This window comes from Mizuhopecten yessoensis, unplaced genomic scaffold (assembly GCF_002113885.1).
Source record: "Mizuhopecten yessoensis strain PY_sf001 unplaced genomic scaffold, ASM211388v2 scaffold321, whole genome shotgun sequence".
Taxonomy (NCBI): Eukaryota; Metazoa; Mollusca; class Bivalvia; order Pectinida; family Pectinidae; genus Mizuhopecten; species Mizuhopecten yessoensis.
Window position 1 is genome coordinate 208,164 of NW_018403488.1, and position 25,447 is coordinate 233,610.

General features: G+C 35.7%; 1 protein-coding gene across 1 annotated transcript in view; it reads left to right on the forward strand.

Annotated features, from left to right (window-relative positions):
* Positions 1 to 245: 245 nt before the first annotated feature.
* Positions 246 to 25,447, forward strand: part of LOC110446400 (sterol O-acyltransferase 1-like) — a 42,659-nt gene continuing 17,457 nt past the window's right edge. The window contains exons 1-6 of the mRNA XM_021491534.1: positions 246 to 388; positions 17,020 to 17,087; positions 17,917 to 18,053; positions 23,292 to 23,354; positions 24,644 to 24,751; positions 25,173 to 25,321. Of these exons, the coding sequence (XP_021347209.1) occupies positions 331 to 388; positions 17,020 to 17,087; positions 17,917 to 18,053; positions 23,292 to 23,354; positions 24,644 to 24,751; positions 25,173 to 25,321 (583 nt within the window). The 5' untranslated portion in view covers positions 246 to 330. The remainder of the gene's footprint in view (positions 389 to 17,019; positions 17,088 to 17,916; positions 18,054 to 23,291; positions 23,355 to 24,643; positions 24,752 to 25,172; positions 25,322 to 25,447) is intronic.

Below are 25,447 nucleotides of genomic sequence, written 5' to 3' on the forward strand. Positions count from 1 at the left end.
TGAGTAATGTAGTTAACTTGATTAAAGTCATTTAAGTAAGAACACTCTGATGGAACTTCTGTGTGAACCATGAAGCGGACGGATGAAAGAAGGGCATATAATTCTTGATAGATTGTTTTTTATTCTCCGAAACTGTGCATTTTTAGCTCTGCTTAATCGTGGAAAATTTCTGCGCCACACGTACCGTTTCAGCCTAAGCAAGACTACTGGACTAGCGGCAGAACTAAATCGAGTGCACCCAAGATTCAGGGTAGGGTCATAAAAACGCTTCACAGCTCTCCACTGTATCAAGTATCTTCGCGACGGCACGATCTGCAACCAACTCACAGAATGGAAGAAAACAGTGAAAGCAGTGCCCCTCCTAGGCGCGAAATAACGGATAATACAGGTATAGTAAGGGTTTCAGATGAATGAAAATATTATGAAGATCTAATTCTGAAGCGATCTATAACGTACTGTGAAAATAGATATCCTTTATTTGATAGTTTGAATATAACAAACGTGTGACGTCGTATTGTCATGCACAGCCTAGGCCTATACACGGAACGTAATTCACATTTAGTGTTATCATCATTGTTATACCACGCATACACCGGCTGTCGACTGATTATTGATTCTAGCACAATTGGATTCACAATAGTGTTTTCTTTTCTTTTCGTTAGATCCTTCAGGGATAGCTTGGTAATTTAAACATAAATACACACAAAATAAACATTACACAACTGTCAAGAAAAACCGATGATATATTAAAAATAATAATAATAATGTTTATTCAGGTAAAAGATGCATGGCAAACATAAAATTACATTACACAAGCAATGAGATCACAGAATGGTATTTGATGAAAGACTGACTTTCAGATATCGCAAAATGCATATGACTAAATAAAAAGTTATATTAATTTCAAGTAAAAAGCATATATTCAGCACTAGGTAGTAGTATTATCACAGTTTATATGAATATCATATCAAATATTGGAGGTACAGACAGTGAAAAATAATCTTGAACTGGTAATCTTTTACCTAGGATGGCCTATGAAAGTTTTGAAAAAACATATTTCCAATGGGGTGCTTTGGAAAAATATTAGCAACCGGTCAAAATGATAGGATGGTTTTTATAATGAATACTATAATTATTAACTTTAAGTGGTATAAGGTAATTAGATATTACAAAAAGACATTCATTTTGATGTTCCCTCTTATCTATTTCCATCAAGTGATGTTTAACCTGAAGTTTAAATTGATGTTTTTTGTAGGTAAAGAATTCCAGTCTCTTGATTCCATTATAGAAAAAAGTGGAGGACTCAGCTCCCCTAATAGATTGTACTAAAAAATTGTGTTCGCAAGATCTTGTAAAACGAGTATTGCTATTTCTAATAAAACTTTTGTTCATATACTTTGGACAGCACTGATGATAAATATTAAAAACATGATTGAGACAAAGCTGTTTAACTCTTTGATTTATATTGATATTGTCATATGGCTTGAGCAATTTAATGTTAAAGCTAACAATGTGGCAGGTTTTAATTGTACATAGGATCCCGATTAAGGTCGCCTTCTAGCTAGTTAGAACGTCCAACTAGGAACCAGGAGATCGAGGGTTCGATCCCTGGTGGAAACACACTTCTCTTTCCTGTTACAAATGGTGTGCGTAGCCCTCCCTGTAGTGACAGGGAGTAGGAACCTTGGTTGTGGTGTTGAGGACCAACACATTTAAAAAAGGGGGAGTAGTGTGGCAGGTTAATTGTACATAGGATTAAGGTCGCCTTCTAACTAGAGGGAATTTCCCTTTAGCTCAGTGGTAGAGCGTTCGACTAGGAACCTAAAGATCGAGGGTTCGATCCCCTGTGGAAGCACGCTATTCTCTTATACAAGATACAAACATGTTATGCAAAGCGACCTGATTTAAGCATGTGTACCGCCAAAGTCCTATACAACTTTAAGTTTCAAATGCAAACAAAATATGTCACAAATGAGAAGTTCTCGGCAGTAAAGTTTCTTTGTACACCGTAATGTATTTTTCTATACCATTTCCAAAGTCAGAGATCTCCCTTGACACAGGCTTCAGACATTTCACTTATATGGTAGACCTTGATATGGTAGACCTTGATCTGCCATCACAATCTAGAGATAGTTTTTTAAGAAAAAAAATATTGTCTTGTTGATAAAATGTGCAGGGTTGTCAACTCTCACGTCCTAGGGTTATTTATTGATTATTTATTTTGTCCTCACCTTAAGTCTTTTCGCAAGCCATTGGAGGTGAAGTCTTATGCAATATCTCAGAAGTAGATATCAATCTGAGTCTGGGGTAATATGTAAATTATCTACCTGCATATGACATCTGCAATGACTGAATATCAGGGACTTTCATTATACAAGAATCTGAGACTGATTTATTCCCTATAGCCAATATTTGACCACTTCTGCCACTAGTCTAGTCTTCTGTTCAATTGATTTGTACTGTGGTTCGTGCCAGGGGCTGGCTTGTATAGTTACAGTACTTTACTCATGATAAGCCCATGTCTGGTAATAACCCCCCTCCCCCCATACTTTCCTTACTTTCTGTGCATAAAACAATTTTAACATGATATAGATAAAAACTGGAAAAATAAACTGCAAAAATACTGTTTTAAAGAAATATAAATGCCCATTAATAAGTCCACCCCTTTTTAGCTAACCTGGCCTGAAGGGGCAATTCTATGTAAAATTAAAAGAAACTTGGAACATGGAGGGGTCAATTTCAGTTTTGAGGGGTCAATGGCCCCATGGCCCCCTCCAGGATTATCCCTGCACTTGGTAGTCAATCTCCCACATTAATCAACTCAGGAATTTAGCAAACACTGGATATGTTATATTTGTAGTACAATGTATTTGTTTAGAAACAAAACAGGAGCATATAATGGGGAAATTCTAGTAAAACTTGTTAGCCTGAATAGGAATGTGTGCTTACATACAATGTAAACTTGACTTAGAAACTACAAATTCATGCATGCATCATCAAAATGTTGCAGTCCTGGGTTCAGTGCAGTGGCACCTGGAAATTGTGACCTCATGATCAGTTACATATTGCGCAGGTAAATGACGCCTGTATGCCCGGAGTTGACCTAAGCTGGGTTTTGTTATTTCCGTAGACACTAGCTGGGATCAGCAGCCCTATACTGTCTAGACGACATGTACCTGTAGAGATTATGTCATGTGGATTGGTCTGTGTAGTACACGACCAGGTGTAATCAGTCACCGACCTTGACACCTGTATCAGTATCCAGCGCTATAATGACCACAGCTTTGACCCTGTATCACAGTCAAATCACAGGGATTAAATTATTACAAATGTCTGAAATACACATATGCTATATTTGTCGTATAGACGTGTCATTTCTCCTTTGATCTAGTCATGGTATAACCAACCTGTTTTAGTTATACCATATGGTATATAATTGCAAAGTCAATAAAATTTCAAACGATAGACCGTCGTTGATTGTACACATTAAACTGCAAAGTCAATAATATTGTAATGTACACATTGAACTGCAAACTCAATAAAATTTCAAACATTCATTTAGTAGTAAAATTGAAAGAAACCTGGCAGTTGTGGAAAACCTGGCCCTGCCGATGTACGTCAAAAACGTCCGTTAACGACATTACTGGAAGTTTGTCTGTGGGTATCTTTTCCATCAAAGGGTTGTTCACCGTTTCTATTTTCAATTTTGATTTTGGAGGGTCAAGCATTTTACTAACCTCCATCGCCTGTGCGGGGCATGGTCGTTTTTAGGGTTTGACCAGAGACATATGATATTCGTCTCTGCTCTGACCCGCCATACTCCGATGACCGGTCCTGGACATTATCAGCTGTTCATCCACGCCTTTTGCGAACAACGTTGGTGGTCACATCGTCTTTGTAACTTTACAGTTGTGATAAATGTATGTCGTCAAAATCATCAAATGGTTCTTCTTCAGAATTTGACTGATTGAATAGATTTGGGTTTTTACACACACCAAATCATGTGACACTATATGCGGACAAAACAGTTATACCATAGGCTCTCACGGATATGTCAGTCATCACACTTGAGGGGCGGGGCTCAACACTCGTATGCTTCGCGTACTCGGGTTGAACCCCGCCCCTCTCGTTGTGATAACCGACATTCGCTCGAGTCTATGATATAACCATTACATGTATGCTGTAACCCTTAGCAGTATATAGCATATGTGTATTTCAGACATTTATAAGGAACCCCTGTGATCAAATGGTGTATCTATATATATATACCCACAGAAATCTGTGATCTACCTTGATTATCCAGGGGATACAAATACTAGTGATTTATTTTTGAGGGGTTAAATATATTTTGAGATACTTTTTCAATGTACAAAAAATTACCAGGTACATATACAATGTAATGTATATATACCTCCATATACCTTTGTCACTTAACTTGGTGTTTGTAGACCACAGGCCAATTTTTTCCATTTTACAGTAGTGACTATTAAAATTGTTTTTTAGCCCATCATCATTGGATGGTGGACTATTCAAATCACCCTGCATCCTTGGTCCGTCCTCCGTCCGACGTCAGTCATCCATCCTTAAACAATTCTTGTTATCGCTATTTCTCAGGAAGTACTGGAGGGATATCTCTCCAATTTTATATGTGGGTTTCCGTTGGTCCATAAAGTTGTGCATATATAAACAAAATGGCCAACAGTCAGCCATCTTGGAATTCGAAAGTGAATGTTTGTTATCGCTATTTCTCAGGAAGTACTGGAGGAATCTTTCTCAAATTGTATATGCAGGTTCCCCTTAGTCCCTAATTGTGCATATTTACTTTTGAGACTGATCAGATTAACAAAATGGCCAACAGACAGCCATCTTGGATTTTGATAGTGATGTTTGTTATCACTATTTTTCAAGAAGTGCTGGAAAAATCTTTCTCAAATTTGCTATGAAGGTACCTTTGGTCTGTAGTTGTGCATGTATAATTTTGAGACTGATCGAATAAACAAAATAGCCGACAGCCCACCATCTTGGATTGTGACATTAAAGGTTTGTTATCGCTTTTTCTCATTAAAAACTGGAGGGATCTTTCCCAAATTTGTTATGTAGGTTTCCCTTGGTCTTTTGTTATGAATGTTTAATTTTGAGAATGATCAGATAAACAAAATGGCCGACATGCAGCCATCTTGGATTTTGACAGTGAATGTTTGTTATCGCTATTTTTTCAAGAAGTACTGGAGGATATAATTCTCAAATTTGTTATGTAGGTTCCCCTTGGTCTTTAGTTGTGCATGTTCAATTTTGAGACTGATCAGATAAACAAAGTGGTCGACAGGCAGCCATCTTGGATTTTGACAGTGAATGTTTGGTATATTTAAATAAATATCTCTAATTCTCAATAAGTATTGGAGAGATCTTTCTCAAATTTAACATGTAGGCTCTGTTTGGTTAGTCGTTGTACATGTTTAATTTTGAGACTGATCAGATAAACAAAATGGTCGACAGGCAGCCATTTTGAATTTTGACAGTGAAGGTTTGTTATCGTTATTTCTTAGGAAGCACTGGAGGGATCTTTCTCAAAGTCCTCGTTGTGCATGTTTAATTTTGAGACTGTTCAGATCAACAAAATGGCCGAAAGGTAGCCATCTTGAATTTTGACAGTGAAGGTTTTGTTATCACTATTTTTCAATAAGGACTGGAGAGTTTTTTCTCAAATTTGATATGTAGGTTCCCCTTGGTCTGTAGTTGTGCATGTTTTCTTATGAGACTGATGGAATAAATATATTTTTGATTTTGACCGTTCAGATTCTGCTATTGCCAGATAGTACTGGAGGGTTCTTTCTCAAATTTGTTATGTTCATGTAGGTTTCCCTTGATCTCTAGTTGTGCATGTTATATTTTGAGACTGATCATTAAAACAAAATGGCCATATGAAGAACCAAACAGATCTTTCTCATATTGCAATGATCGGTTCTATTTCTTTCATATCAAGCACTATACTAGTAAATACCTGAAACGACAAACTCACTTTGAAGGTTGTCTTTTATCCACAGCAGTATTAATTTTAGATCAAAAGTTACCTCAAGGTGCATTTTACTGTTAACATGACTCAATCAAACAGATAAGTTACCTCAAGGTGCATTTACTGTTAGCATGACTCAATCAAACCTCAAGGTGCATTTACTGTTAACATGACTCAATCAAACAGTTAAGTTATCTCAAGTTGCATTTACTGTTAACATGACTCAATCAAACAGATAAGTTACCTCAAGGTGCATTTACTGCTAACATGACTCAATCTAACACAAAAGTTGCCTCAAGGTGCATTTACTGTTAACATGACTCAATCAAACAGATAGGTTACCTCAAGGTGCATTTACTGTTAACATGACTCAATCAAACAGACCTATAGGTTTCCTCAAGGTGCATTTACTGTTAACATGACTCAATCAAACAGAAAAGTTACCTCAAGGTGCATTTACTGTTAACATGACTCAATCAAACAGAAAAGTTCCCTCAAGGTGCATTTACTGTTAACATCACTCAATCAAACAGATAAGTTACCTCGAGGTGCATTTACTGTTAACATGACTCAATCAAACAGATAAGTTACCTCAAGGTGCATTTACTGCTAACATGACTCAATCTAACACAAAAGTTGCCTCAAGGTGCATTTACTGTTAACATGACTCAATCAAACAGATAGGTTACCTCAAGGTGCATTTACTGTTAACATGACTCAATCAAACAGATTAGAGAAAAGAGGAGAAAAGTTCAAACTGACAAAGAACTAATCAAAAACTTGTATCATAAATCTACGTGTACTATGAAGGGAAACTTATGACAGATCCTCTATGTTTAAGTTTGTTGAAATGCAAGCTCCTGACTTCAAACATTTTCTGTTGTCAATATTTTACATTAAGTAAAGTTTCTTTGTTTTCTATATTTAGGTGTAGCCATAGTATGACTTGATTTGTTAAAAAAGTGAAAAGATTGTTTTAAATCCCCCCCNATGCTACCTCTACAACTCTCAAAACTGTTTCCTTTTTTTAAGTTTCTTTTGATATAACATTTATTTCACATTTCTATAGATGCAGACAAGCAATATCATTTACCAAGGCCTGGGTTACTGCAAGGTGAGCAGTTCTACACAAAGAGCTTATTTTGTTCAGCACACTGAGGTTCAGATGTTGTCCCCCACTGTGGAAGATACATACAGCTGTATGACCAAAGCTGGTCAGAAATGTTGTATGGAGACATCATGAAGTACTATAACTTTTTCTTCACTGGTGTACATCAGTTGTTGTCAACTTGTGTGTGTAACTTGAATGACTTGTAACTTGAATGACTTGAAGGAGAGAGATTTTCTCTGACAAATAATTTTAAGTGACAGGAAAAATTTACTACAGATCTTATCCCCTTAAACTATAACACAAAAGTAAGTTAGAGAGTATTTCCTGTGTTTGATAATTTAGCCTCCTTAATTGCTCAATGTAACCTCCACTCCCTAGTAAACGCTCTGAGTACCTGGTATACTTATAACAAAGGACTTGTCATACAGTAGAAGGCTAACTTCAGTTCTTATATGGTGAGATCTAACAAACACTTAATTGGTACAAAAACTCCAAGGAAATTGGAAAAGATATTTTTAAATAAATGTTTAAAGGTGAACAAGATTGATAACTTTTACAAGCTTGTTATCAGAAATTGTGAGAAAACAGGGAAGTGGATAGATAATAAGTAGAAAAGAGGAATTACACACAATAAATAGGCTTAGGATACATTGTGGGGAAAGGTACATTGTAATACTGATGATAGTAATAACCAAATATCAAAAGGAATTATATAATATAGAATGTGAAAAAAAACCCAATAATCTATCTTGTAAAAGAAAAAATATTCATAAAGGTTTTAATAAGTTAATAACAAAATTTTATCACAGGGATTTCATGAAAATTTGATATAATAACTACTCATTGTTTTAGGTTTGAAACAGAAATTTATCAAAATTAAGGGAGAAACTAAAAAAAAGGGTTCACGGATATGTACTGTAGTGTAGATGTGGAATTGGAGATGATTTAATTTAATGCTCAAATGGGTACCATGGTTGCTTTAACAATCTCCCCTTATAGCATCCCTCTCCTCTTTTGGGCACTTATTGAAATAATATAAAGTGTTTTCCCAAACACCATCCATTTTGGCCCTTTTATCCCTCTCCAGTTAACAAAATGTATTACTATAAACTTTATATCAAACTCTATGTAAGTCTTGCAATCCGACAAGACTGGCTCCCATTGTTTTAGAAAATAAATTTAACGAGAACAGCTTTTCAATTTTCCTGTGAAGAGAATGTGTACAGCAGTTAACTATGTATTTCAGCTGCAGCAACTGACACAGCCTGTGTTTGTTATCTTAATAAGCACCCCTTACCAGTTTCAGCTAAATTTTCAGACACCCCCATTGTAAAATAATTGCATATAAAGATATGTATAGGCCATGAAACTTCACGGGAGGACTTTACTGGTACACACACCAAATCTGTCCACCACTGATGACCACATTTCAAAATCTAGTATCTGTATACTAAGTTTATGTTTATAATGTAACTAGTCATAGGTACCAGTATTACTGAACTGATCTGTATCAATAGGTACCAGTATTACTGAACTGATCTGTATTAAATATGTACCAGTATTACTGAACTGATCTGTATTAAATATGTACCAGTATTACTGAACTGATCTGTATTAAATATGTACCAGTATTACTGAACTGATCTGTATTAAATATGTACCAGTATTACTGAACTGATCTGTATTAAATATGTACCAGTATTACTGAACTGATCTGTATTAAATATGTACCAGTATTACTGAACTGATCTGTATTAAATATGTACCAGTATTACTGAACTGATCTGTATTAAATATGTACCAGTATTACTGAACTGATCTGTATTAAATATGTACCAGTATTACTGAACTGATCTGTATTAAATATGTACCAGTATTACTGAACTGATCTGTATTAAATATGTACCAGTATTACTGAACTGATCTGTATTAAATATGTACCAGTAACAACATACTTGTGAAGTTCTTCACTTTAAAATGTAACATATAACTAACGTGACACGTTGTACGCTCATTTTCATGCATGTTAAAAACTAAACATTGTTATATATACAGGGTAAGGGTGAAGTGGTTGTCCGGTTTATTTAGTCATGTTTTAAGTAGATTCAGGCACTGGGTAGCTAGATGTTGTATCTGACATATCGGTCATACTAGAATGTTATTTTAGGTAGATTCAGGCACTGGTTAGCTAGATGTTGTATCGGTCATACTAGAGTGTTATTTTAGGTAGATTCGGGCACTGGTTAGCTAGAGATTGTATATGATATATCGGTCATACTAGAGTGTTATTTTAGGTAGAATCGGGCACTAGTTAGCTAGATGTTGTATCTGACATATCGGTCATACTAGAGTGTTATTTTAAGTAGATTCAGGCACTGGTTAGCTAGATGTTGTATCTGACATGTTGGTCATACTAGCGTTTCACTTTAGGTAGATTCAGGCACTGGTTAGCTGGATGTTGTATCTGATATATTAGTCATACTAGAGTGTTACTTTAGGTAGATTCAGACACTGGTTAGCTAGATGTTGTATCTGATATAACGGTCATACTAGAGTGTTATTTTAGGTAGAATCGGGCACTAGTTAGCTAGATGTTGTATCTGACATATTGGTCATACTAGCGTTTCACTTTAGGTAGATTCAGGCACTGGTTAGCTAGAAGGCACTGGTTAGCTAGATGTTGTATTTGACATATCGGTCATACTAGGGTGTTATTTTATGTAGATTCAGGCACTGGTTAGCTAGATGTTGTATCTGACATATCGATCATACTAGAGTGTTATTTTAGGTAGATTCAGGCACTGGTTAGCTAGTTGTTGTATCTGACATATTAGTCATACTAGAGTGTTAGCTACATGTTGTATCTGACATATCGGTTATACTAGGGTGTTATTTTCAGTAGATTCAGGCACTGGGTAGCTAGATGTTGTAATTGATATTTCAGTCATACTAGAGTGTTACTTTAGGTAGATTCAGACCCTGGTTAGCTAGATGTTGTAATTGATATATCAGTCATTCTAGAGTGTTATTTTAGTTAGATTCAGGCACTGGTTGGCTAGATGTTGTATTTGATATATCGGTCATACTAAAGTGTTATTTTAGGTAGACTCAGGCACTGGTTAGCTAGATGTTGTATCTGATATATCGGTCATACTAGGGTGTTATTTTAAGTAGATTCAGGCACTGGGTAGCTAGATGTTGTATTTGACATATCGGTCATACTACTAGAGTGTTATTTTAGGTATATTCAGACACTGGTTAGCTAGTTGTTGTATCTGACATATCGTTCATACTAGAGTGTTATTTTAGGTATATTCAGACACTGGTTAGCTAGCTGTTGTATCTGACATATCGGTCATCCTAGAGTGTTACTTTAGGTAGATAAGGCACTGGTTAGCTAGATGTTGTAGTTGATATATCAGTCATACTAGATTGTTACTTTAGGTAGATTCAGGGGCACTGGTTAGCTAGATGCTGTAATTGATATATCAGTCATTCTAGAGTGTTACTTTAGGTAGATAAGGCACTGGTTAGCTAGATGATGTATCTGATATATCGGTCATACTAGAGGGTTACTTTAGGTAGATCAGGCACTGGTTAGCTAGATGCTGTAATTGATATATCAGTCATTCTAGAGTGTTACTTTAGGTAGATCAGGCATTGGTTAGCTAGATGTTGTACTTGACATATCGGTCATACTAAAGTGTTATTTTAGGTAGAATCAGGCTCTAGTTAGCTAGATGTTGTCTCTGACATATCGGTCATACCAGAGTGTTATTTTAGGTAGAATCGGGCACTAGTTAGCTACATGTTGTATCTGACTTATATGTCATACTAGTGTGTTATTTTAGGTAGATTAGGGCACTGGTTAGCTAGATGATGTATCTGATATATCGGTCATACTAAAGTGTTATTTTAGGTAGATTAGGGCACTGGTTAGCTAGATGATGTATCTGATATATCGGTCATACTAGGGTGATATTTTAGGTAGAATCAGGCAATAGTTAGCTAGATGTTGTATCTGCATACTAGAGTGTTATTTTAGGTGGATTCAGACACTGGTTAGCTAGATGTTGTACTTGACATATCGGTCATACTAAAGTGTTATTTTAGGTAGAATCAGGCATTAGTTAGCTAGATGTTGTATCGGTCATACTAGAGTGTTCCTTTAGGTAGATTCAGGCACTCGTTAGCTAGATGTTGTATCGGTCATACTAGAGTGGTATTTTAGGTAGATTCAGGAACTGGTTAGCTAGATGTTGGATCTGACATATTGGTCATACTAGCGTTTCACTTTAGGTAGATTCAGGCACTGTGTAGCTAGATGTTGTAATTGATATATCCGTCCTACTAGAGTGTTACTTTAGGTAGAATCAGGCACTGGTTAGCTAGTTTTTGTATCTGACATATCGAGCATACTAGAGTGTTATTTTAGGTAGGTTCAGGCACTGGTTAGCTAGTTTTTGTATCTGACATATCGGTCCTACTAGAGTGTTACTTTAGGTAGAATCAGGCACGCATGGTTAGCTAGATGTTGTATTTGACATATCGCTCATTCTAGAGTGTTATTTTAGGTATATTCAGACACTGGTTAGCTAGTTGTTGTATGTGACATATCGGTCATACTAGGGGGTTATTTTAGGTAGATTCAGACCCTGGTTAGCTAGATGTTGTAATTAATATATCAGTCATACTAGATTGTTACTTTAGGTAGATTCAGGGGCACTGGTTAGCTAGATGTCGTAATTGATATATCAGTCATACTAGAGAGTTACTTTAGGTAGAATCAGGCACTGGTTAGCTAGTTTTTGTATCTGACATATCGGTCCTACTAGAGTGTTACTTTAGGTAGAATCAGGCACGCATGGTTAGCTAGATGTTGTAGTTGATATATCAGTCATACTAGAGCGTTACTTTAGGTAGATTCGGGCACTGGTTAACTAGATGTTGTATCTGATATATCAGTCATACTGGAGTGTTACTTTAGGTAGAATCAGGCACTTGTTAGCTAGATGTTGTATCCGACATATCGGTCATACTAGAATGCTATTTTAGGTAGAATCAAGCACTAGTTAGCTAGATGTTCTATCTGACATATCGGTCATCCTAGAGGGTTACTTTAGGTAGATTCAGGAACTGGTTAGCTAGATGTTGTAATTAATATATCAGTCATACTAGATTGTTACTTTAGGTAGATTCAGGCACTCGTTAGCTAGATGTTGTATCGGTCATACTAGAGTGCCATTTTAGGTAGAATCAGGCTCTAGTTAGCTAGATGTTGTGTCTGACATATCGGTCATACTTGGGTGTTATTTTAGGTAGATTAGGGCACTGGTTAGCTAGATGCTGTAATTGATATATCAGTCATTCTAGAGTGTTACTTTAGGTAGAATCAGGCACTTGTTAGCTAGATGTTGTATCTGGCATATCGGTCATACTAGAGTCTTCCTTTAGGTAGATTCAGGCACTGGGTAGCTAGATGTTGTACTTGATATATCAGTCATACTAGGGTGTTACTTTAGGTAGATTCGGGCACTGGGTAGCTAGATGTTGTACTTGACATATCGGTCATACTGGGGGGTTATTTTAGGTAGATTCAGACCCTGGTTAGCTAGATGTTGTATCTAACATATCGGTCAGTATTAGCACTACTAGAGTGTTACTTTAGGTAGATCAGGCACTGGTTAGCTAGTTGTTGTATGTGACATATCGGTCATACTACTAGAGTGTTATTTTAGGTGGATTCAGACACTGGTTAGCTAGTTGTTGTATGTGACATATCGGTCATACTAAAGTGTTATTTTAGGTAGAATCAGGCTCTAGTTAGCTAGATGTTGTGTCTGACATATCGGTCATACCAGAGTGTTATTTTAGGTAGATTCAGACACTGGTTAGCTAGATGGTGTATCTGATATATCAGTCATACTAGAGTGTTACTTTAGGTAGAATCAGGCACTCATGGTTAGCTAGATGTTGTATCTGATATATCAGTCATACTAGAGAGTTACTTTAGGTAGATTCAGGCACTGGTTAGCTAGATGTTGTATCGGTCATACTAGAGTGTTATTTTCGGTAGGTTCAGGCACTGGTTAGCTAGTTGTTGTATCTCACATATCGGTCATACTAGAGTGTTATTTTAGGTAGGTTCAGGCTCTGGTTAGCTAGTTGTTGTATCTGACATATCAGTCATACTAGAGTGTTACTTTAGGTAGGTTCAGGCACTGGTTAGCTAGTTGTTGTATCTCACATATCGGTCATACTAGAGTGTTATTTTCGGTAGGTTCAGGCACTGGTTAGCTAGTTGTTGTATCTGCCATATCGGTCATACTAGAGTGTTATTTTAGGTAGGTTCAGGCTCTGGTTAGCTAGTTGTTGTATCTGACATATCAGTCATACTAGAGTGTTATTTTAGGTAGGTTCAGACACTGGTTAGCTAGATGTTGTATCTGTCATATCGGTCATACTAGAGTGTTATTTTAGGTAGAATCGGGCACTGGTTAGCTAGATGTTGTATCTGACATGTCGGTCATACTAGAGTGTTATTTTAGGTAGAATCGGGCACTGGTTAGCTAGATGTTGTATCTGATATATCAGTCATACCAGAGTGTTACTTTAGGTAGATTCAGGCACTGGGTAGCTAGATGTTGTATCTGATATATCAGTCATACCTAGATGTTGTATCTGACATATCGATCATACTAGAGTGTTACTTTAGGTAGATTCAGACACTGGTTAGCTAGATGTTGTATCTGTCATATCGGTCATACTAGAGTGTTATTTTAGGTAGGTTCAGACACTGGTTTGCTAGATGTTGTATCTAACATATATACAAGAGTGTTATTTTAGGTAGATTCGGGCACTGGTTAGCTAGAAGCTAGATGTTGTATCTGACATATCGGTCATACAAGAGTGTTATTTTAGGTAGATTCGGGCACTGGTTAGCTAGAGATTGTATATGATATATCGGTCATACTAGAGTGTTATTTTAGGTAGAATCAGGCACTAGTTAGCTAGATGTTGTATCTGACATATCGATCATACTAGAGTGTTACTTGTTATTTTAGGTAGATTCGGGCACTGGTTAGCTAGAGATTGTATATGATATATCGGTCATACTAGAGTGTTATTTTAGGTAGGTTCAGGCTCTGGTTAGCTAGTTGTTGTATCTGACATATCAGTCATACTAGAGTGTTACTTTAGGTAGAATCAGGCACTCCTGGTTAGCTAGATGTTGTATCTGATATATCAGTCATACTAGAGTGGTACTTTAGGTAGAATCAGGCACTCATGGTTAGCTAGATGTTGTATCTGATAAATCAGTCATACTAGAGTGTTACTTTAGGTAGGTTCAGGCACTGGTTAGCTAGTTGTTGTATCTCACATATCGGTCATACTAGAGTGTTATTTTCGGTAGGTTCAGGCACTGGTTAGCTAGTTGTTGTATCTCACATATCGGTCATACTAGAGTGTTATTTTAGGTAGAATCGGGCACTGGTTAGCTAGATGTTGTATCTGATATATCAGTCATACCAGAGTGTTACTTTAGGTAGATTCAGGCACTGGGTAGCTAGATGTTGTATCTGATATATCAGTCATACTAGAGAGTTACTTTAGGTAGAATCAGGCACTCATGGTTAGCTAGATGTTGTATCTGATAAATCAGTCATACTAGAGTGTTACTTTAGGTAGATCAGGCACTGGTTAGCTAGATGTTGTAATTGATATATCAGTCATACTAGAGTGTTACTTTAGGTAGGTTCAGGCACTGGTTAGCTAGTTGTTGTATCTGACATATCGGTCATATTAGTGTTATTTTAGGTAGATTCAGGCACTGGGTAGCTAGATGTTGTAATTGATATATCAGTCACACTAGAGTGTTACTTTAGGTAGATTCGGGCACTGGTTAGCTAGAGATTGTATATGATATATCGGTCATACTAGAGTGTTATTTTAGGTAGAATCAGGCACTAGTTAGCTAGATGTTGTATCTGACATATCGGTCATACAAGAGTGTTATTTTAGGTAGATTCAGGCACTAGTTAGCTAGATGTTGTATCTGACATATCGATCATACTAGAGTGTTACTTTAGGTAGATTTAGGCACTGGTTAGCTAGATGTTGTATCTGGGATATCAGTCATACTAGAGTGTTACTTTAGGTAGGTTCAGGCACTGGTTAGCTAGTTGTTGTATCTCACATATCGGTCATACTAGAGTGTTATTTTAGGTAGGTTCAGACACTGGTTTGCTAGATGTTGTATCTAACATATCGGTCAGTATTATATCGATCATACTAGAGTGTTACTTTAGGTAGATTCAGGCACTGGGTAGCTAGATGTTGTATCTGATATATCAGTCATACTAGAGTGGTACTTTAGGTAGAATCAGGCACTCATGGTTAGCTAGATGTTGTATCTGATAAATCAGTCATACTAGAGTGTTACTTTAGGTAGGTTCAGGCACTGGTTAGCTAGTTGTTGTATCTGCCATATCGGTCATACTAGAGTGTTATTTTAGGTAGATTCGGGCACTGGTTAGCTAGAGATTGTATATGATATATCGGTCATACTAGAGTGTTATTTTAGGTAGATTCAGACACTGGTTTGCTAGATGTTGTATCTGACATATTAGTCATACTAGCGCGTTATTTTAGGTAGATTCAGACACTGGTTTGCTAGATGTTGTATCTGACATATTAGTCATACTAGAGTGTTATTTTAGGTAGATTCAGACACTGGTTTGCTAGATGTTGTATCTAACATATCGGTCAGTATTAGCACTCGTTATGGTGTAAACAATAAACAACTGATAGCTCTGTGTGACAGAACTGGTGATTGGTTACCACATTTCTGTAGTGCTCTAACACTGGGGGCCTGATGTACTGTATAAAAGTCTTTATCAAATCTATTTTTTATTCAGGGACTTTATAAGTCATATTATTCAGCTTGCAGTTTGCAAAAAAAGCCTATCAAGCTCCAAAAACTTCAGATCTTTACTGAAGTTCAAGCTAGGTCACAGATATGGTTATCAGATCTTTGAGTCATGTGTAGGGTAGATTAATCAGGTATTAAAGTTAGGCAGTTCATGTGTCTGATAGCCATCATTTGGTATAACTTAGGTAGCAATCAGGATTGTGTAAAAAAAAAATATGCTGATAACTGCCTGTGTGTGGCAGCATTAATTAAGATTGCTTGATAAGATTGTAATACTATTAAGTAAGACGTTTATGAGGTGTTCACGTTCTGATGTGTGACAAAAAATATTTATAGTAATTTTTATTTAGAACAACAAAACTTTAGAATCATGATATTCAGCCTATTGCTTTGCTTTGATATATATAAAGTAGAGGCTGTCAACCTGCAAAAACCAAATGACCTTGATTCACATTCAGGATCACAAATATCAATGTTAAAAACTTCAAATGACCCTTTCTAAAAAACAATGAAAGACCAAGATGGCTACTGTCATCCTATTCAGTATGTAGATTGCTGAAGTATGAAGTTAACAGTTCTAAATATATACATGTATACATATGTACAAACTCAAATGACTTCTTCTTATGAACCAGGATGCCAAATCTCTACAGATTTGGTAGGAACAGGATAATTAATTTTGTTGATATACAAAATGTATTATGAATCCCCTGCTTCAAATTTAAAAAAATACACAAGGCATTTCATAAACAACTTACCGGTATTCAAAAGTTGTTTTTCAAATTGATCAATTTAGCGGAAAAATAAGATTCAATGTTTTAAAAAAGAATCTGTTAATTAATTTATCATGGTACAAGTTGAATACTAATCTACCTTTGTAACAACATTTTATAGATAATTAACTTCTAGGAGATATATAAAACAAACATTAAATTTTCTCTATGTGTTGTTTGAATGTTTCAGGTGTATCTGGCACCGAGGATGTGTTACGCCGACAGATTCTTGCTGAGCGGATAAAAAACCAGACCCAGGTATATATTGATAGCCTTTGTTTTGGATTGTACTAAATCATTTTCCAGTGACAATTTGTTCAAAGAATGTTTTCTTTCAGTTTCAAAACACACCCCGAAATGGTGTAACATGTAGGATCCTCAAAGTTCATCTGTGTATGTATATATAGCTAAAGCCCACAGTTATTGACATCAGCCATCATCTTATTGCTCATTTGCTTTAATTAAGATTTTTATAATCAGATTGTACTGGCTTTTCCCAAAAAAAATTCATATTACTAAATAATTGGGACAATTATACAATTTTAATTTTCAAATATAAGGACTTATAATAAAATGTTATAAGTTCTGTCACATAGCTACCCTGCCGACATCTGGTCAAATAAGCTGTATGTGCTAACCAGTTGGAGTCAAAGGGTAGTGACAAGGTCAAAATAAAAAAAAATGTTAAGCTCTCTTGATTAGGTTTGCAATGCAGTATAAACGGTCTATCTGTTGCGACAAAGTTCGCACAGATATGTATTATATCCTTGCACTTGAATCTAATATTATTGTAGTAATCTGTTGCAGAAAACCTGCACAGCTACTATGATGGATGCTATGTATGTTCATATTATATAGAAATCTATACATATATAATATTTATATTATATATGTATAGATGTCGCTAATTAAATGTCATACATATAACTTACTTCTGTTATTTGTTCAATTTAAAACTGGCTTTACTCTTATATTCATGACATCATGATAGCAGTCCCTTTGATATTTTGACATGTTTTGAGTGTGTATCTAATTTAAATGGTAAGTAATCAAACGGCTAGGTGATCAGAAATACTTGTTGCTACAGAAACTTAAGAAAGATGTGGTCCAGCAGCTGAGCTCGGAGTTGGAACAGTTGCTGCAGGACTTTGTGACAGAAGTGGAACATCTGGGACACAATGGTGACGCCAATGACAATTACACATCCTTCCCCTCCAAAGCAGAGTAGGTAGAGGCTGAGTCTACGCTCGACATTCTTTGTTGTTTGTTCATTGTGGACTGTTTCTGATGACACTGTAGTAACTTAAGTGGACATTGACAAATGTAGGATCCGTATGCCGTTATGTTTCTGTTCATCTGACAAAATTAGTAATAAATGGCATGATCCCAATGTTTAGAAGTTATAACGTTGTTTTAATACAATTCACTGTAATTGTTTTTAACCCATTTTTTATCAAGGATACTTCATACAAAAAAATCCTTGTCACTTACTTCTATGTCAGTTTTGATATCAGATAATTATAGACAGGATCTACAATACAGATTTCACTCGTTAAGCATTGTGTCAATATTGACAGACATATATATATAGGACAGTGAGGTACGTTTAAAGGGTATGTAAACTAGAGGTGGAAAACTCAGTGAAGTACTTTCAATGACAGAGACTGTTCATCATGAATAGTAAACCAACAAAAAATGATATTGTTTGATCACTTCAAGCAAATATAGGAACATACAGGATAAAATACTTGAAGTTGTCTGATTGGGCTTACGTTAAAGTGGACTTCGGTTCATCTAGCTTAGCAAAATATTTGCTGAAACAATCTACTGTACAGGTATAATGGTGTTACTAAGCTAAAAATAGCCGAGAACATTATTGATTTAACACAAGGCGCAGTGATTAAGTTGGTCAAAGGCTTGTATTTTTAAGTAGACCTATAGTTAGTGTTATGTATACCTATAAATGTGAACCATGGAATGGTACAGAAATTTATTAAAACAAAGTTTTCCCTTACCTACAACCAGGTCAGTAAATTCATGACTAATGAACTAGTTACAGGTCATGTTGTTGAACGATTCTAATAAAGTAGAATTAGGCCAGTAAAAGTATAACTAGGCTAGTGTAAATAGAGTAACTAAGGCCAGGTAAATGAGGAGGTCAGTACACCTTTACCAGGTAAGTAAAACTAGAATTAGTCTGGTAAAAGTATAACTAGGCTAGTGTATATAGAGTAACTAAGGGCCAGGTAAATGTGGAGGTCAGTACACCTTTACCAGGTAAGTAAAACTAGAATTAGTCCGGTAAATGTATAACTAGGCTAGTGTAAATAGAGTAACAAAGGGCCAGGCAAATGAGGAGGTCCGTACACCTTTACCAGGTAAGTAAAACTAGAATTAGTCCGGTAAAAGTATAACTAGGCTAGTGTTAATAGAGTAACTAAGGGCCAGGCAAATGAGGTCAGTACACCTTTACCAGGTAAGTAATACTAGAATTAGTCCAGGAAAAGTATAACTAGGCTAGTGTATATAGAGTAACTAAGGCCAGGTAAATGAGGTGGAGGTCAGCTACACCTTTACCAGTTAAGTAAAACTAGAATTAGTCCAGTAAAAGTATAACTAGGTTAGTGTATATAGAGTAACTAAGGCCAGGTAAATGGGGTCAGTACACCTTTACCAGGTAAGTAAAACTAGAATTAGTCCAGTAAAGTTTGACCACAATTAGAAGTAGGCAGATATCCTCTACAACTATGAGAGGTAGACCTGTTAGATTTAGGATAGTAGAACTAGAATGATGCAGAAATATTTACTAGACCTGAAAAATTTAAACTAGGTCAATAAGACTGAGTCTATTAGGAATAGAACTAGGTCAGTAAAACTGAGTCTATTAGGAATAGAACTAGGTAAGTAAAACTATATAACTTCGACAAAAGCACTAAAACTAGGTTGACAAGACTAGATTTAAACCTGTAACATTATAGCTATAGGCCAGTGCTATTGTTTGTGTGTGATGTGTACCCTGTCTGTTACAGCACTTTATCCCAGTATAGAGCTCCTAAAGCTCCCCATCTGTACGTATTGGTAGTCAGCTGTGGTGATGTATATATAATTCACTTACTTTTTGAGAGTATTTTCTTCCAGCTTATTTCCTTAGATTAAATTTTCCAAACTAACAGCTACATGTCCCTGCATTAACGTGTGTGTGAGATTATTTCCGCGTTAGGCCTGGATGAAGGGCTTCGTGGTCTAACATCCACTGCTATAACTTTCTGTCTTGTAGGCCCAGGGTTGGTGTCCCAGGTACTGTTCACCTTACGGTATAGAGTCAAGTTATATGTGTTCCTGAATCTACAAGCCATTCTTAAAATTAGTAAAACAAGCAGTATGATGAAAGAAACTTCTCGAATCTCGACACATTCCTCTTTAAAAACCCTGTTTGAATTATTGAAAATTATTGTTATGGTAGGAATCGTCAATGTGAATGAGGTGAATTGCATTTTCCCTGTGAGCCTAGATATTGATTGTATCATGAAGATAAGACGGCCCTAGCTTGATTAATGGCAGGATAAACCTAGGTTACACATCCTACAGCGTAGGGTCTGTCAGCCTTCCACAGACATAAGTCCTTGGTGCTGATCTTCTACTAAAACAATAGGAAACATTGGATTAGCTTCCTAATGCAATCATATGCATGTTGATGAATAATATTTGTTTAAATCTGAACCCTTTAATATTACTAATACATGGTGTTGCTGGTTGTGTCAGTAACTTGTTGATAACTCTTTTGTCACATACTTTTCTTGCACCATAAAATTTTCTAATTTTCTTAAATGCAACACTTTCAAAAGAACCACAACACACAAATTTCCAGTGTTTTATGCTAAGCTTAAACTTACCCCTTACACAAAATTTAATGTGGGTTATCTTTTTTAATGGTTCAAATAATTTTTCTTCCTCATTTTGCAATTGGTCAAGGTTGCACATTTTTCATTATTTCACAAATCTGCTCTAGACTCTAAGTCTGCGGACAACTTCTGACAATGTAACACCATTGATATCCTCAAGATTTTCTTACTTATAAGTGAAGGCAGAAATCTTGATCTATTCATGCAGACAAAAATACTTACGTTTATTTTGATACCCTCGAGATCTGTTCCTGCAGACAAGAGTATTGATATGATAATTATATACTGATACCCTCCAGATCTATTCCTGCAGACAAGAGTATTGATATGATAATTATATACTGATACCCTCCAGATTTGTTTCCTGCAGACAAGAGTATTGATATGATAATTAAATACTGATACCCTCCAGATCTGTTCCTCCAGACAAGAGTATTGATATGATAATTATACATGATACCCTCCAGATCTGTTCCTGCAGACAATAGTATTGATATGATAATTATATACTGATACCCTCCAGATCTGTACCTGCAGACAAGAGTATTGATATGATGATTATATACTGATACCCTCCAGATCTGTTCCTGCAGACAATAGTATTGATATGATAATTATATACTGATACCCTCCAGATCCGTTTCCTGCAGACAAGAGTATTGATATGATAATTACATACTGATACCCTCCAGATCTGTTCCTCCAGACAATAGTATTGATATGATAATTATATACTGATACCCTCCAGATCTGTTCCTGCAGACAAGAGTATTGATATGATAATTACATACTGATACCCTCCAGATCTGTTCCTCCAGACAAGGGTATTGTTATGATAATTATATACTGATACCCTCCAGATCTGTTTCCTGCAGACAAGAGTATTGATATGATAATTACATACTGATCCCCTCCAGATCTGTTCCTCCAGACAAGAGTATTGATATGATAATTATATACTGATCCCCTCCAGATCTGTTCCTGCAGACAAGAGTATTGATATGACAATTACATACTGATACCCTCCAGATCTGTTCCTCCAGACAAGAGTATTGATATGATAATTATACATGATACCCTCGAGATCTGTTCCTGCAGACAAGAGTATTGATATGACAATTACATACTGATACCCTCCAGATCTGTTCCTCCAGACAAGAGTATTGATATGATAATTATATACTGATACCCTCCAGATCTGATCCTGCAGACAAGAGTATTGATATGATAATTATACATGATACCCTCCAGATCTGTTCCTCCAGACAAGGGTATTGATATGATAATTATATACTGATACCCTCCAGATCTGTTTCCTGGGGCCAGGGCTTGTTAGAATATTGATAACCTCAAGATAACAGCCTTTTATAATATTTCAGCTTAAAAAATTAAAAAGATGATGAATTTCATACAATAAAGGGCTTTGATATTGAGCATCCCAAACTCTCTTTCTGAAGGAGGACAATTTATAGTGTTCAAATTCCAAACCATATCTTTGATATTCAGCAGTCCTAACTTACTCTCTGTCTGTAAGACGACAAGTTTGTGGTGTTGACTGTATGTATTTTGTGTACTATTTTCAGGGAGTATGTTTAATGTTGAAATTAACCCATATCAAAGTTTGTTTGTGGTCCAATGAAATAATAGATTATTGATGTCAGAACTTGTTCATCAACAGTCAACTTCAAAATGGCAAGGTTCTCTAAATAACAACAGTTATAGGACTTCTAAAGATAACTAACTTGTTTTTAGTTTTAATTAATCACTGGGTTTTGCTTTAATAAAAAGCTGACTTTCATTCACAAATTCAAATTGTTCATAAATACTTCTAACATCGTTGCTTACTTTTCAAGTACATGTATCTTATAACTGTGAGGTCAAAACAAACAGTTTAATCCGGGGTATGGTAATAACAGGTATAAATCACACATCTTTAGGGGTACTACGCCAATATGTTAAGTGTATATATGCCATTTTCACCTATATTTTCTGCTAAACTAAATTTGATATATTTGTGTATAGCTCAATTTCTATCAAAACAAGAGTGGGGGCTTATTTATATTTTACAAACATTTTCTATTCTACTTTAAGTTATATTATGTAATTTAACATTTCCTATCAAATGTTATGGAGTTCAGTTTTTCAATTTATAATCTGTTTCAACTCCAGAGGTGATTTCATAACATATAGTTTAATAAAACAATTTTTTACGATTTCAACTAATGTTTTAGAAAGTATGGCTGTTCAAATAAAGATTATTTTGAAAATATAGAATGATCTCAAATTTAAGCAGTTTCATGATTATTTTTTTTATTTTATTTTTATTTTCCATGCTGGTCAATACGTTTCTAACAATGCTATTATGGTTTTGGTTTGCTTAAGAATTTATATGTAAAATTTGGATGAACTATACAATTTTCATTATCATAGTAATTTTTTGATTTTTGGGAATTAAATCAAGGCGCAGCATAACCATAAAATCTCATTTTTTGAATTATGTACGTACACAGAAAGGTACAGTTGATATCATGCTGTATAGTTATCATTTCAATATTTTCAGGAAGAGGCGTCACACGGGAGAACTTCCTGACAAAGTGTTCCATCTGCGTAGATCCATGCTCACGTATGTAAAACAATATTGTCTGACATTCACATGGCTTTTATTTGCTGCCATTTAATTGAATTTATTCATGATCACCCCAGAATCACTGTGATCTACTTCGAACCTAATAAATTTGATATGTTTTGATTCTAGTAAATGTGTGCACTATTCTGGATTTACTGTTCCTCTTTATAGGAAACCAGTGGCACAAGTCTAATGAAGTTTTCATGATGTAAGAAATCTAAAGATTGTTGATTTGATTTTACACATACTTAATCATTTTTGTAATACATTGCATAGTCCTGGAAGCCATAAATCCAACAATTCTAGTTTAGTAGTGTTCATTGATATCGTAAAACAATCATCTGTCTTAAGAAACGAGAAAAGTTACTGAACTGCAATAGAAACTTATTATTGGTGATGTGGTGATGCCTTGTTTGTATATTTACAGGGAGTTAGTTTTCCTTGGTGATGTGATAATGCCTTGTTTGTATATTTACAGGGAGTTAGTTTTTGTTGGTGATGTGATGATGCCTTGTTTGTATATTTACAGGGAGGTGGTTTTGTTGGTGATGTGGTGATGCCTTGTTTGTATATTTACAGGGAGGTGGTTTTGTTGGTGATGTGGTGATGCCTTGTTTGTCTATTTACAGGGAGTTAGTTTTTGTTGGTGATGTGATGATGCCTTGTTTGTATATTTACAGGGAGTTGGTTTTCCTTGGTGATGTGATGATGCCTTGTTTGTATATTTACAGGGAGTTAGATTTTGTTGGTGATGTGATGATGCCTTGTTTGTATAGTTACAGGGAGTTAGTTTTCCTTGGTGATGGAATGATGCCTTGTTTGTATATTTAGAGGGAGTTAGTTTTGTTGGTGATGTGGTGATGCCTTATTTGTATATTTACAGGGAGTTAGTTTTGTTGGTGATGTGGTGATGCCTTATTTGTATATTTACAGGGAGTTAGTTTTGTTGGTGATGTGGTGATGCCTTGTTTGTATATTTACAGTGAGTTAGTTTTGTTGGTGATGTGATGATGCCTTTTTTGTATATTTACAGGGAGTTAGTTTTTGTTGGTGATGTGGTGATGCCTTGTTTGTATATTTACAGGGACCTAGTTTTGTTGGTGATGTGGTGATGCCTTGTTTGTATATTTACAGTGAGTTAGTTTTTGTTGGGGATGTGGTGATGCCTTGTTTGTATAGTTACAGGGACCTAGTTTTGTTGGTGATGTGGTGATGCCTTTTTTGTATATTTACAGGGAGTTAGTATTTGTTGGTGATGTGATGATGCCTTGTTTGTATATTTACAGGGAGTTATTTGAAATTAGCCACATTAGGACAATCTACCATATCTTTGTGGCCATATTAATTGTGTTTAGCCTGAACACATTTGTGTATGATCTCGTCAATGAAGGGAGGTAAGTGTATAGGTTGAATTTGAAGAAAACTGATATAGACTATGTTGTGTGATAGATGATAGACAGCACATAGAAAGAAACAATAACTTCACAGGAACTATAAGATATGACAGTACCATTAGATTTTGATGGGAGAGGCTATCTGCAACCAGGACAAGAACTCAGATAACAAATGCTGATAACCATTGCATTTAAACATATTATTGATAGAACAATAGAACTAGAATACAAGGGGTCAAAGGTCAAATAACTGCATTTGATTGAAATTTTGTGCTCAAATTTGACATTTTTATATGAAAAGAAATTCTGTATATTAGATAATAAATTTAATAATAGTTTTGTATGGGTATTTATACATGCATATATAGCTTTGTGAACTCCAGCCTATTTTCTTTTGTTGAAATACAAATTTACTTTACAGACTAAACCTTGACTTTGGGTTAATGAAATGGACACTAGGAAAGTTTCCGAAAGTGATGGCCTTGTGGGTCTGTATGACTCTCAGCACACTGGTCATAGTCTATCCAACATTTTACTACTGGGTAGCAAACAGGACGCCTGGCCCTGTCAGTAAGTATAGATCAACTGTGGGTCTATATGACTCAGCACACTGGTCATAGTCTATCCAACGTTTTACTACTGGGTAGCAAACAGGACGCCTGGCCCTGTCAGTAAGTATAGATCAACTGTGGGTCT